Here is a 15565-nt window from a genome sequence, read left to right on the forward strand (position 1 = left end):
TGCGGAGCCTGGGCTCGCACCTTCGCACCCGTTTCTGCGGAAAAATGTCGCACCTGCCTGCCCGGCTTCCTCACCATTTTCCGCTTCTGCGAATCCCTACCCGCATCTGTGCAATCGCAGGTGCGAAAATCCCATCGCACCTCCGACCCCTGCTGACACCCTCCAACTCCGAACCTGCGCTCGAGCTGCTTCACCTGCGGCATCGCACCTGCGGCCAAGACCCTCGCAGGTGCGATCACACTAGAAGGGCTACAGCTTCAGCAACCTCACAACTCTAATTTTTGATCCGTTAATTATCCGAAACTCGCCCGAGGCCCACGGGACCTCAACTAAATACACCAACAAGTCCTAAAACATACCACAGACCTACTCGAGGCCTCAAATCACATCAAACAACATCAAAACGACGAATCATACCCCAATTCAAAATCTATGAACTTTAAACTTTCAAATTCTATATCTTGTGCCGAAACACATCAAATCAATGCGGAATGACTTCAAATTTTGCACACAAGTCATAAATGAAATAACGAAGCTATTCCCATTTCCAAAATTGGATTTCGACCCCGATATCAAAAAGTCAACCCCATGGTCAAACTTTCCAAAAATTTAACTTTCGCCATTTCAAGCCTAATTCCACTACGGACTTCCAAATGATTTTCCGGACATGTTCCTAAGTCCAAAATTACCATACGGAGCTATTGAAAACATCAGAATTCAAATCCGAGGTCATTTACACATAAGTCAACATCCGATCGACTTTTCCAACTTAAGCTTTCCATTATGAGACTAAGTGTCTCATTTCACTCTGAATTCTCTATGGACCCAAACTAACTAACACGATAAGTCATACAACAGCTATAAAGCACAAACAGAGCAGTAAATGGTGGAACGGGGCTGTAATGCTCAAAACGACCGACCGGGTCGTTACATTCTCCCCCACTTAAACATACGTTCGTCCTCGAACGTGCCAAGAGTTGTTTTCGAGCAGTCAAATCACTATTCCATATTACCACGCACGTACCCGAGGGTTATCCCACGTCACCCTATTCCATATAGGCCTGACAACACAATACAACTGAAAATCATTAATTTAACCTTAGCTCAAAAACATTGGAATTCAATTCCCAACCTTCAGAATTTCTTTTCAAGACACGAATCTTATATTTACACACTGTATGAGTCTGAACAAGCTGCATCGAGTCATAACCATAACCACGGATATAATCACCTAACATATTACATAACTCACATGCTTGTAGCACAATTCTTGATCACAGTAACTACTCCAAACTCACATGGTACTAGTATTAAACTCCATATCAAACAAAACCTCGTTCCAAAACCTTCGTACACTGCTGATAATAAAAGAAACACGTAGAATCTCGTAACCCCTTATCAGATCAACAAGTCATGGAGCTCTCTCGCTCCAACCAGAACCATAATCACTTCTTAACCGACTTTCAATGTTATCTTCCCAAATATACCGTAATCAAACCTAACAGTACCCATTCTGGGTCCAATGACCTTATATTATTAAACACAATTATCCCACAGACATGTCACACTAACATGTCCGTGCACCAATACACAACAATTCAAAGGTACTCAACCATGGAAAATGACTCAAATGAGAGAACTGCCCCGCAAGATTAACAAGTACCGCCACAACGAAATGCTAAAAAATCTATCACACACCGTAGAACCATCACACACCGTAGAACACAAGGTTCATACCTTAACATAACTCCGTTGCAATGCGTGATCTCATCCAAATGTTGGTCCATATTATACCCCTCAAGCCACCATGCTCAAAATCAATAACCACGGAGAGGCAAATGACACAATGCCACACAAAACCTAAAAGAACCTAACCAATACGCAATTAATTATGCAATACCCAAATACTCATCTCGCTCAAATTCCGCCATAGGGCCCCCAATCAAACCGCCCCAGGTGTGCATATAACCAATGAATCACAACTCCTCGTAGCATAGAAGAGAAACTTACAGATCATTTCAGAACACGAATAAGCTCAGCATCAACCGAATGGCACATCCCTTAACAATAGCAGTATGGAGACAACCAATCCGAATCGGTGTAGAATACGCATCCTAATTGGGCCTATCAATGGACCCCCAAATCAACTCTGATCACCCACAAATAGATAAATAACCCTCCGAAAATCCACAACGACTGAATCATAATACATACTATCATCTGGCTAGTTTCGGCCACGACCTCACAGTCCATAACCATGAAACAATTTGCTCCTGAAAACTCCCAGTCTCCAAATCCATAGAACACACGAATCACCATCTGATCCCATCTCCACCGCCCGAATGTCTAACACATCTCTCATACACGATCATTCCACGAGGAATACTTCTCCCATTCTTTCGTGCCACTTAGTAACGTCTTAAAATCAACAGTCGATCAATCAGGAAAGTGCCGCAATACTTATGACATATCCATAATTCAAAACATAGTGCGCCTTCTGAAATGTACACTCTACTCACGCAATACCAAATAGTTATAGCATTTATCTAAACATTGAAAATCGTCCATGCCATCTAAGAATTTATGACCTCCCCTTCAAAACTAAACCGTGAACTTGCACACGCAAAATTTAATCTCACATAACATACTGCATCTATCATGCCATCATACAAAAAATACGAGAACCTCATAATCATTCTGGGTCACAAGTAGAATACATATCCGATCATCCAGAAGCCTTCCATTTGATCCCATCCGGTAGAAAATCACAATACTCAATATGTTCCTCAGGCGGGTAGGAAATATCCATCTCAAACCGTGGTAGAAATCCTCGAGAATGCTTTGGAATCCATTTGCACATAATCAAACCATCAGAACTGAATCTCTCTAACTCAACCAAGCCACGCAGGTCACCAAACCCAAGAGTATTGCCACAAAGCACCTGTAGAAATCCCCCACATCATAAGCACCCAAAGAATCGATCATATCCATTACCATACTGATCCAACCTACTACCAAGCTGTCCTATTTCTCCGAGTCCCTTCAGAATTTGTCTTCAAATTGATACTTCTCTTTGCTAAAACACCACAATCTTTAACCACAACCCTAGCATAGAACCACAATGCCCTAAGGCCCATAAGCCGCTGAATTCCCTCTTAAGTACCCTAAAAGCACCATAACCAAGGCATCCACTCTGAAAGACCTTATATAAATTTAAAATTGCCCCTCTTTCCTTTCTTATACTGAAATATAAAATCCATAGTCATACAGAATTACCACAAGTCCCGACACTATCCAACATAAATAACCGATTCTAGTGATATACGAATCCGAAAAAAATTTCAATTGCCACTTATATATTTTTGAATCCATTAGCACCTTCTCGAGAGTCACCCATTTTGCTCAAATCTAATTTGCTCCGACCCAAACGGGCCGAAAGACATGTGCTCCTTTAGCACAATCAACACTCGAAGAAGTAACCATGCCTTAATACCACCGATCAAATTCATACTTTGTGCCCACTACATCCTTCAGAAATAATAGCTTACTCATCCCATGATTTTTTCTATACTCCTAAAGTGCCATAACCCGTATCCAGAAATTTCCTTACTCAAGTTATTCTCGAACTCCACCTCTGCAAGTCATCATTGATTCCCAAGTATACCTCAGACCATAACAAAACATTTGACACATAACCATGAATTGAATTGTCAATAGCAGACTCCCCCACTTGGCTCAAAGCCATAAATTTAAACACTCGATAATTCACAATACCCATACTCTATTACTGTCATAATACCGCAGTCAGTACAACGAAAATTCTTCTCAAGCTCATGCAACGCCAACCATAAAAATATCCCAAATCATCTGCTAAGCTCGCATTCATTCTCTTAACACTTAAGTTGACTTTCTCAGCCAGATTCAAATTCAAATCTCAACACATACGCCCCGCTGACAGAAAAGAAACTCTCCACTCACATTATAAGGAACATACCTATGTAGATTACTCCGCAGGGGATAACCCACCTGCTTAGCCTCAAATGGGTATCTTGTTATACCCTTTTGCAGTTACAATTACTATGAAATCACTTAATCTTTCCAAGTCCAAACTCATTAACCAGACATGAGAATTTAATTTATTTCAAAATTTAACAACGTGAAAGATCCTTCAAAACATTCACACTTGAGACTATACGTCACATCAAAACAAAAATCAAGCACACAATGGCCTTTCCTTTACATTTCAAGGAAACACTTCTCGTCATATTCAAATCGTCTTAACATATCCCGAAGTTACATCATACTCATCACAAAGCCATTCCACCGCTCATCAAGCCACAAATTCCACTCGTAGGGACATTACCGGACATATGAGTCCAAATGTACAAGTTACAACCGAAGCTACCGAGCTTAAGCTGCGGTCTAACCATGGCCTCATGTCCTCCAGACTGGCCTATCACCAAAACACATAATACACATCTCGAACCTCGTTCATAGAATCACAAGTCGGCGATGTATAACTGATACCGAGTGCTCACATGCGCACATGAATGCGTGGAAGGAATTCAAAGAGGTATGTTTCAAGCTAAATCAATTTCGCACGATAGGTAAAGAAAGATGGAAATTATCCTAAATGCCTTGTAGCCTCTCGAAGATAAGTATGGACGTCATCATACCGATCCGCAAGACTCTATTAGACACTTGCTCATGACTTATAGTACCTATGAACCTAGAGCTCCGATACCACCTTGTCACGACCCAAAATTCAACTAGTCGTGATGGCACCTAACCCAACACATTAGGTAAGCCAACTATCCACTATCCAATTCCAATATAATTTAACAAGATAATTATGTAAAAAAAAATTCTAAATCTTATATATTCCCCAAGGACCGGTAGTACAAATCATGAGCTTTTAAGAATAGAGTATACAAAGCTGGTATGAAGTAACACATCATCTGTTTGAAAAGTACATAAACAGTTTTATGAATCTAAGGCTACCATGAACGAGAGGAAGCATCAATCGGAACGCAGGTCTATCTTCAGATCCAGCTCCCAACGAACACAGTAACATCAACAGCTAACATCTGCACGCAAGGTGCAGAAGTGTAGTATGAGTACAACCGACCCCATGTACTCAATAAGTAACAAACCTAATCTTATGTTGAAAGTAGTAACGAGCTTGTACCAAGGTCGAGTCCAAAACCAATAGTCAACAACAATCCATAAACAACGTAAAGCAAATAATACAAGAGGTAACTCAGAGATAAAATGCTCAGCAAAATCATGATTTCCGAAAATAGTTCTGCCTTTAAAGTACATCGGTGAAAACCCAAATCATTTACCGAAGTTGCCAAAAATAATATGAATAAGTTTGAAAACAGTAATTTTTCCAAAAACCCTTTCCATATTAAATAAGATGTTTCATTTTCTTTCTAGATAGCCAGTGAAAAATGCATTACTATGTCCATATACCAATATGTGTGAGAAATCATGAATGACATGATACCGTACAACATGAGGAAAATGCATCTCTATGCGTGTATGTCAAATGTGCATGTCAATGCGATGCACTCAGTGATAAAATCATATGCATACTCTCAGAATATCATTTCACTCAGTCCTCCCAGTCACTCAGCCCTCCCAATCGCTCGGCACTCGCATTCAGTAGGTACCTGCGCTCACTGGGGGTGTGTACAGACTCCGGAGGAGCTCCTTCAGTCTAAGCGCTATAATTTGTACGGACAACTCATGTGCTGCACAGACAACTCACGTACTATTGTATCAATATATGGATCCGCACGGATAACTCACGTGCTATGGTATAATATCTGGATCCGCACGGACAACTCACATGCTATAATAAAGCCTATAAGGCCTGCTGCAGGCGGGCATCCCCGATCTACATAATATAAAGCTAACATGGCCTGCTGCGGCGTGTAGTCCGATCCCAAGAATATCCTCACAGTCAGGCCCTCGGCCTCCCTCAGTCATCAATCTCTCTAGTCTCTCTCTCATGGGCTCACAATGTCATGAAAATAGCCCGAAAATGATGATATGATGTATCAATAAATAACAACATAGACTGAGATATGATATATAATGAAATGAATATGACCGAGTATGAATTTTCAATTTAAAACAAATAATTCACAGCAATATGATCTCTGTGGGTCCCAATAATACTAGCTCATAGCTTCAACATGATTTTTAATATGATTCTCAGCTAAATTTCTTCAACATATAAAACTGCATAGAAAATGCCAAGATTATTTGACTACAAAATTTCACAGAAACAATTACGTCATAATTTCTATGATGCACGCCCACACGCCCGTCACCTAGTATGTGCGTTACCTTCAAACAATTCATATAATACGTATATTCATGGTTCATACCCTCAGCTCCAAGATTAGAAGAGTTACTTACCTCGAACAAGACGAATCCAATGTCGAGCAAGCTAAACAATGCTCCAGAACTTCCATTCTACGTGTATCAACTCCCGAACGGCTCGAATCTAGCTACAATTAATTTGATTCAGTCCACACAAATATAGAAATAAATTCCATAAAAAATGCTAATTTTCCCCACAAAATCCGAAATTACACTCCAAAAATCGCCCGTGGGTCCCACGTCTCGGAATCCGATGAAACTCACAAAATTCGACAACCCATCCAATTATAAGTTCAACCATACTAATTTCACTCAATTCTGACTCCAAATCGATGTTCAAAACTCAAAATTAGTTTTTTGAAATTATAGGAAATTTCTCCGATTTTTCTTGAAAAATCAATAATCTAAAGCCGAAAACGAAGATTAATTCATGGAATATAATCATAAGGGAGTCAAGAACACTTACCCCAAGTTGTGTGGAATAATTCCTCTCCAAAATCGCCCAAACTGAGCTCCAAAATCCGAAAATGGGTGAAAATATCGAACCCTCGAACTTAAAGGGTTCTGCCCAGGCTTTTTCGCACCTGTGGAGCCTGAGCTCGCACCTGCGCACCCGCTTCTGCAGAAAAATGTCGCACTTGCGCTGCCCGGCTTCCTCACCGTTTTCTGCTTCTGCGAATCCCTGCCCGCATTTGCGCAATCGCAGGTGCGGAAATCCCATCGCACCTACGACCTCTGCTGACACCCTCCAACTCCGCACCCGCGGCCAAGATCGTCGCAGGTGCGATCACACCAGAAGGGCTACAGCTTCAACAACCTCACAATTCCAATTTTTGATCCGTTAATCATCCGGAACTCGCTCGAGGCCACCGGGACCTCAACCAAATACACCAACAAGTCCTAAAACATACCACAGACCTACTCGAGGCGTTAAATCACATCAAACAATATCAAAACGATGAATCATACCCCAATTTAAAATCTATGAACTTTGAACTTTTAAATTCTATATCTTGTGCCGAAACACATCAAATCAATGCGGAATGACTTCAAATTTTGCACACAGGTCATAAATGATATAATAAAGCTATTCCCATTTTCAGAATCAGATTCTGACCCCGATATCAAAAAGTCACTCCCCCGTCAAACTTTTCAAAAATTCAACTCTCGCCATTTCAAACCTAATTCCACTACGGACCTCCAAATAATTTTTCAGACTCGCTCCTAAGTCCAAAATTACCATACGAAGCTATTGGAAATATCAGAATTCAAATCCGAGGTCGTTTACACATAAATCAATATCCGATCGATTTTTCCAACTTAAGCTTTCCATTATGAGATTAAGTGTTTCATTTCACTTTGAATTCTCTCCGGACCCAAACTAACTAACCCGATAAGTCATACAACAGCTATAAAGCACAAACGGAGCAGTAAATAGTGGAACGAGGCTGTAATGCTCAAAACGACCGGCCGAGTCGTTACAAAAAGGAACCAAGTGATCTTCTAGAACAAAAATCTTGGACGTAGGTTGCAAAGATTGAATTACTTCCTTGCTAATTATTAGGTGGTGATGTAATTAGGGAAGATTAGATAGGATGTTTAGCATTCCGGGTTATTCATATTGCATTACTTTTTCATCTTTTGTATTTGAGCTGTACCTTTTGATCAAGCTTGGTAATACAATATTCTTATTTACCAAATAAAAATTTACAATCATGAAGTGTAGAATAAACATTACTATAATTCATGTAAAGAACTCATGATTAAAGAAGATGAAACAAAAGACAAACACAACCCACCTCAACTGAGGAGCTATAAAAGATAACATTGGAAGAGACAACACTTCTTTTCAGCAATTTAAATATTTTGGATACAAAAATTTATTAAGCTATAATGATTATTAACTGTTTATTTGGGCTGTATATTTGCATAAGAATCCCTAGATTAATATGAATTTTTTTGGCCTTTTTTCACTTTTAGTCTGCGCGAAACTATTATATTCGGCAGCCGAAAAAGTGTATAATATATATATATATATATATATATATATATATATATATATATTTTATCATCTCATAGGCCCATTAAGTGTGAGGACTCGAGATATGGTCCATGTCTGTTTGCTTATATACGCTTGGCCCATCCCGACTCTGCCAAGGATTACCTGTTTGTATACTATTTTTCCTGACTTTGACTTATTCAATAATTTTGAAATAATTGATTTTCAAGTATCCACCACAGATAATTAAAGCACAAGAAGTTATATCAAACAAAAAATATAAGTAATAATAGATAGTTCTTCACAAACGTTTTTTGTAGATAGTTTTTACCTAACTAAACTATATTACAAATTTATTTACTCCCACTAGAGAAGTTTTAACTTAATTATAATTTGCTATACATTTTATCAATTATATACAAAATATTGTATTTTCATCATTGTGCTTTCGTTCTCGTTACCCATTACAATTTTTCTTAGTTTATTATCTTGGTTTAAGATCTACTCTTTGTTTAATCCTTCATACTTACAAAGCAATTCTAAGTTTTATAGTTTCGATTATTTCATCTTAGTTTCTTCTACGTTCTTGTTTTTTTGGCTTCTCTTCAGCGAGAATATCCCTTGGGTTCATGCTGCTAGCAGAGGCACGATTTCCGCTAAGGGAGTTCAAAAGAGAAAAAGTTAAAAAATTAAAAGAGACTATAGCTAGTGGAAATTGAAGAAGTGACCTCACAAAGGTTTTGAACCCCCTGACAATTGAGCTATGCTTTTGGATTATATCAAGGGGATTCAAAATATAATATATATAGAGGTACACAACAGATTTTCCTTTATATGTATAGTGTAATTGTCTGACGAAAAGGGAACCCCCTTCTGCCCCTAAATCCGCCCCTGGCTGTTTGGTGTTACAACTATGGAAGCTTCTAAGAGAAGCATGGGTCTAAGAGGGAAGATCATTGATTTTTCTTTTGGAATCAATTACTAAAGAGTATTAATCAAAAGCGAGCAGATAGAGCTGGAAACCCAATTAATCCATTAAAAATTTCATTGACAGCTATTAAAAAGCTTCTAAGCTTTAAATTCGAAAATCGAATTTTGCGAAATTATTTGTTTGGATTGGGTGTTGTTGTAAATGATTGTGAATATGCTTTGGAGTTTATATCTCAATTCTGAGAAAATTTGGTGAATATTCGAGTTAGTTTTGATTGAAATTCTAGATTGAAACTCGAAGAAGAATATATAAATAAATTATATATATTTTGTTGGGTATACAAAAAATGTACAAAATATATACAACTAATATAATTGTATACAAGTTGTATATAAGTTGTATGTAAATTGTAGCTTTTTGATCAGATTCTATACAAAAAAATTATATTTTGTATAATAAATTATAACTTTTGACCGAATTCTGTAAAATAAATAATTGTATTCAATTTGTATATAAATTATAATTTTTGATCGTGTGTATATATATATATATATATATTAAAAACTTTAGTTACTTTCTGTAAATAGGAAAAACAAAAAGATCCCTTTTAATTTCTTCACATTATTCACCTCCAAAAAAAACACAATGCACTTGAAGATACAGTAATAAGTTCTTTAGTACATTCTTATTTTGCCAAGTCTAGTTCTGAATCAAAATGTTACACGGATGTATACAAGTTGAAGAAGAGAATGGAACCTACAGTTCTGCAGTATGACTTTGATTAGCTTATAAATTAATTAATAACTAGTTGAAGTTCCAAATCACTTTAAACAAAGTCTTAATACTAACTGCGTAACCTACAGACACAATAAACTTACAACAAAAAGCTCCATTCAATCGTTTGCTAGGAGATGTCAAGCTAAATCACAGATTACTCCAAATTAAGTTGCAAATGTGGATGCTAACAATCCCAAGATGTGTTTAAGAAGTTATATGAGAATTGTATTTGACGTAAATACAGATAATAACACGATTTGGCCTTTTTGTCCAGCTGATTAAGTAATTACTAGGTAATATTGAATTAATTGTAATTGAAGTAGTGTAGTTACATTCTCCAATTCTCATAGAATCAAAAATTAATTGCGGGTAATATAAAGTAATTACATTCAGAATATGGATTTTAAATCTCTTTTTTTTTCCCCTAAGCAAAATCTTCTTAAACCTACTCATTTTTATGACTATATATAACTTACTAACAACAATTTTCATGCTGATTACTCTTTTTTCTATCATCAGCATAAATATTTGTTCTAAAAATTTTGAGTCTTGATCTTCAATTCGCATGCTTCCATTCGTAAAAGAGGAATTGAACCTATAAATTTAGGTTCTTGACTTTAAATCCAATGCAGTAATTTTCAGAATTGGCATGTACTTTCTCATTATTAGATGAATTCTCTCCAGCTGGTTTACAATCATGTTTAAAGGCTTTTGGGAGTTCGCAGTGCAAACTAATGCATCTAGTAGCAGTTCACTTTTACCTCAATTGCGCACATAAATCGGAAAATTCTTAATCTGAAAAAACAAGAAAGAAAACTAAAAGATATATAGGAATGGAGGTAAATCACAATTTTTACCCATTGCTTAGATTATACAAAAAACTTATCTCAAAAAATACCTAAGTTCTTTCAACGTTTTATTCATATGGGCTAGACTTGGGCACCGCAGTGAATCGATTATCCTATAACCGATCTACACTCTAAATAATATGAAGATAGATAGTAGTAGAAGGTTTCACATATAGATGAGTTCAAGTAGTATACATTAAGGTAATGTGGTATAATTAATACTCAAAGAAATGTATCCTGAACTAATGCACATAATCTAGGTATAACATGAAAAAGGATTACATCTAAAGCCTCTATGCGTCCTCGATACTAGATTATATTTGATGTTAATGCGAGTAATTTGTAGATTTTTCTAGTACAACTTTTGGAAGGGAAAATCGCAGTTAACATGCATGGAATTGAGGCGTAGCAAGTCCGAACAGGGGTAAAAATGATCAAATATCCTAAAGCTACGACATGCAATTTTTTTAAAAACACACTTAACTTTGGGTTAGTGTACTACTAATAGACTTATATACATATGTACAAATTTATTTATATTCGATGCTTACACTAAATTAAATAATTTAACCTTAGAAAATAGCATGTTATCTACACGTAACAAACTTTGTCCTACAAATATATTTGAAGTTAACTCTTATCATGTCTTGTATTCTATCCTAGAGATTATATCAGTTTGAAAATAAACCTTGACTCATGCCCTATTCGGGTTTCAAAATATTATTTCTGTTACATAAGAAAGCACACGATATTATGGCAAACATATAGTAGAACATTAATTAATTTGAGTCTCCTCTAAAAGAACTGAATACGCTTCACATTTTACCCTTAAAAAAACTTTTTATAGCTACGCATATAATGGCATCATGGCATATTAAACCTACGAGTTTCAACAGTCTTTTTTCATTTCTTTTTTAAACTTGTGCCGGATCAAACTAGTCACATAAATATAATTAACAGTAACTTATTGTTGAGGCAATATACATTCTATCAAGAAAATTAGATTTCTAACTAACACCATCAACTCGTTACTAGTGAACACCAAATGTATATGTATTAGCATCATTTCAAAACCTAGCTGAATTGAAGGAAAAAAAAACATCTTTCCTACTCAATTATATCTGCACCGAAACATATACACATGCATATAATTAGATCACCAAGGAGATTCCTAGAAGAATGACAAAATAAAATCAAATTACCTCTACATAATTTGCATTCTAGCAACTGACAACTAAAGTAGTTTTCAAGATAGCTAGGTGTACACAAATGTCGGGGACCAAGAGCCATGGATTGTTTTTTCATTTATTCCCATTACCCAATGTTGAAGAGTAAGAATTCAGATAAACAATAGTACTAACTAATTGTTACCTAGAATTCCTCAATGATATATTATCTTTTATGCATACAAATTGGGAATAACAACAAAGACATTACCTTGCACAGTAGTAGCTGCTAGCATATACATAGGACAAAGATTTGCTGCAAATGATGTAAGTAATTTATCAATTCCCATCAACAAGTACCTCAATATCTCACTTAGAATATTGTCTCCATTCACAAAGTCAGATCTAGGGTACTTGCCATTCTTGTATTCTTTTCGCCACCATGATTTTCTTGATCATCCATTGAAGTAGTTGAGGAGGAGAACAAAGAAAGAGAAAGAAGATTTCCAACTTCTTCAGCTTTCAATCTTTTCTGATGATTATCATCCTCTCTTTTTATTTTCAGTGAAAGGTTCAAGTCAAGAGTGATTTCTGAATCTTGAATCTTTCTTTTATTGGGTGCGTTTGTTGTTATTGTTGTTGTTGTCGTCTCTGCTTCAGTCGTACACCCTTTCCCCCTCGAGGAAAGAAAATTATTCGTCCGCATTTGTAACTTCATAATTTCTTGCTCTCTCCTTCTATCTCTCTCCCTATCTATTGGTAATGTCATTAGGAGATTTTGTTTTGTAGAGCTTGTTCCAATTTGAGTACTCCAAAATCTTTGATTATGAAAGTGTTGAGGCTTTTTCTCAATTTGAAGGGTTTTATTCCATGGAAATAGTTGTGCGTGTGAGTGGCCGTGGCTTGAAAAACCATGTCTAGTACTTATACTTGAGGTACTCCCAATGTTGATGTTATAAGGATTGTACATAGAAGAATTTGCTTGACGATTCCATAAAGAATCCTCGTATCTGGAATAATTAGAAGAGAAGATATGGAAAAAATTAAACAATGAAATCCAAGTTTGTTGTAGCAATTAGGGATAAATTATGAGATTAATATTAATTTGTACCTTAAGCTTGAACTAGAAGCTTGGTTAAACGTCCCTTGTAGCCTAGGAAGTTGGCTTAGATTGAAAATATTGTGATCTCCGTTTTCAATTAGGAATCTTCCATCCGTAGAAACTGCTGCGTATAAAATTTTCCATTGGATTAAAACATGATAATCACCAAGAACTTTTTCAGAAACCCTAGTTTTGGCACAACTAATAAATAATGAGACAGCAAAATAAATACTAGTAAATCAAAACTTACTTTGATTGGGGTCATCAGTCTTCTTGCTTCTGTACATCTAAAATGATTTCCATAAAAAAATAATTAGAAGTTTTCAAAGCAAATTCAGCCTGTAATTGCAACTGCAAATTAATATATATATATATATATACCTGAAGATGGCTCTTGACATGAGCTATGCTGAGTCCTTTAATGTTCATTAATTGAAGAACCAATTTTGGTGTGGCTCCTGAAAAATTAGTAAATAAAAGCAAAGTTATTAGAACCTTGAAATTACACTATAATAAGTTCTTTGGAAGATCTTTCAAACTATGAAGTGAATAAATAATCTCATCAATGAATTAGCGATTCTTTATTCAGACCAATTGATCTTCTATTTTATCTACAAAAGTTACTAATTAACTTCATATATTTGAGATCTAAGATCTCAATTTTCATTAGATATCATACAAGTAAAACTTACTGTCTTGCCCTCCTAATCTTTCAACAGCATGAATAAAGCGAAGATGGAGCTCAGGTGTCCACCGTAACCTCGGCGTTTTGGAACGTACATACTGCCGTACACCTCCTGAATTGGTCGACTTTTTTCCATTCTCTTCGACGGTGCTGTTACTAGAGCTCGTTCTTGTACCTTTAGGTTTGCTATTTTCTTCTGTCTCCAGATCGTCTTCTTCCTCCTCCTCCTCCTCCTCTTCTTCTTCTTCAAATTCAATTTGGTTTTTGGGGCTTGACTTGGAATCTTCTGCACTACTTCCTCGTTTCATCTTGTTCCTTTTTTTTTTCCTTCCAAAAACCTAATTGTCGCACTTCACACAAGAGTTGAAATTAAACCATCGAGAAAATAGTTATGTACAGGCAAATTAGTGAAAAGAGGGTTCTGAAAAGTGCTCTCTTTGCTTTTCCTTAGCAACTAGAGGAAAACGAAGACTTATTTGTTAAGAAGATATCAAACTAGCTTATCATATCTTCTTGCAGCCAAAGAAAAAGTTGCTGGAATTAGGAATGAAATTTCTTCAACTGGCATATAAAGAACAATTCTCTCTCCTCTCTCTCTCTCTCTCTCTCTCTCTCTCTCTCTCTCTCTCTCTCTCTCTCTCTCTCTCTCTCTCTCTCTCATTCTTTAATTTATGTCTGTTTCTCGTTCTCTCTTTCCATTTGTGGACTTTCTTTATCATGCGTGATTTGCATGGATGATGTCGTAAGTACATGGACATGTATGGTGATAAATACATGCATGCGTACGTGGACTCTTATGTTAATGTGTATATGTGTATCAGTGTATGTATTTGTGTATAGAATAGGCATATATATAAAATTGTAAACGTAAAATTCCAGTCAATTGAAGTAAGTAAATGGCACATCCAAAGGATTAATAATAACCTAACATACCAAGTTGCATGTGTATAACAACTCAACAAGATGTTCTTCTCCATCCACAGCTATATTTTTATCATGTTGTTGCCAAAAAAGAATGAAATAAAACAGTTATATCTTAGTACTATCATTTTAAATAGTCATATATATATTTGACTCAGTGTTTTACTTATGATGGCATTCGTCAATTACTACTCTATCTAATCTAGTTATATGATAGTACTCAGATCAGAGTTATTAAGATGCTAATTTGAAAGAAAAAAAAATCAATACAAGTAAGTTAAAAAAGTTAGAGAAAAGATCAGGCGGAAGTTTAATTAAATTCTGAATTGTTTTATAAATTTGACTTTTAAGAAGTGGTAAAAATTATAGAGATATGGAATATAATTACAGAAAAGTTAGATGAGAAAATGTAAGCTAACGTTCACTCTGATTTTTTTCGTTATACATATGGCATCGCGGTAAAACTTAAATTCCTTTAAAGTAATTCAAGACATGTTTGAAATTAAGCCCAATATAATAGAGTTTCAACATCGGAAGGAGTACGAAGAATAGCAATTAATATATAAAGTATGAACTGCAGAATGACATTGATTTTTATAAGTACACTTGATAATGCCACAAAAATCGTCATCAAAGCATTAACTGACATTTTTGAGAAAAGCAAATACTTGCATTTAGACATGCAAAAATAGGATACCAAATTCTTTCAACCTAGTAATTAAAGAAAAGAGAAGAGAGAAAAG

General features: G+C 36.0%; 1 protein-coding gene across 2 annotated transcripts; it reads right to left on the reverse strand.

Annotated features, from left to right (window-relative positions):
- Nucleotides 1-12128: 12128 nt before the first annotated feature.
- LOC104104777 (uncharacterized) lies at nucleotides 12129-14541 on the reverse strand. 2 transcript variants are annotated; one of them, XM_009612934.4, is made up of 5 exons: nucleotides 13909-14541; nucleotides 13598-13674; nucleotides 13467-13503; nucleotides 13226-13340; nucleotides 12129-13124 (listed from the first exon to the last, which is right to left on the reverse strand). In XM_009612934.4, the coding sequence occupies exons 1-5, from the start codon at nucleotides 14207-14209 to the stop codon at nucleotides 12506-12508; spliced, it is 1149 nt and encodes a 382-aa protein (XP_009611229.1). In that variant the 5' UTR covers nucleotides 14210-14541; the 3' UTR covers nucleotides 12129-12505. The 2 variants fall into 2 exon arrangements, with proteins under 2 accessions (XP_009611229.1, XP_009611230.1); XM_009612935.4 differs by having other exon boundaries at nucleotides 13226-13337; nucleotides 13909-14539.
- Between the last annotated feature and the right edge of the window lie 1024 nt (nucleotides 14542-15565).

This window comes from Nicotiana tomentosiformis, chromosome 3 (genome assembly GCF_000390325.3).
Source record: "Nicotiana tomentosiformis chromosome 3, ASM39032v3, whole genome shotgun sequence".
Lineage (NCBI taxonomy): Eukaryota > Viridiplantae > Streptophyta > Magnoliopsida > Solanales > Solanaceae > Nicotiana > Nicotiana tomentosiformis.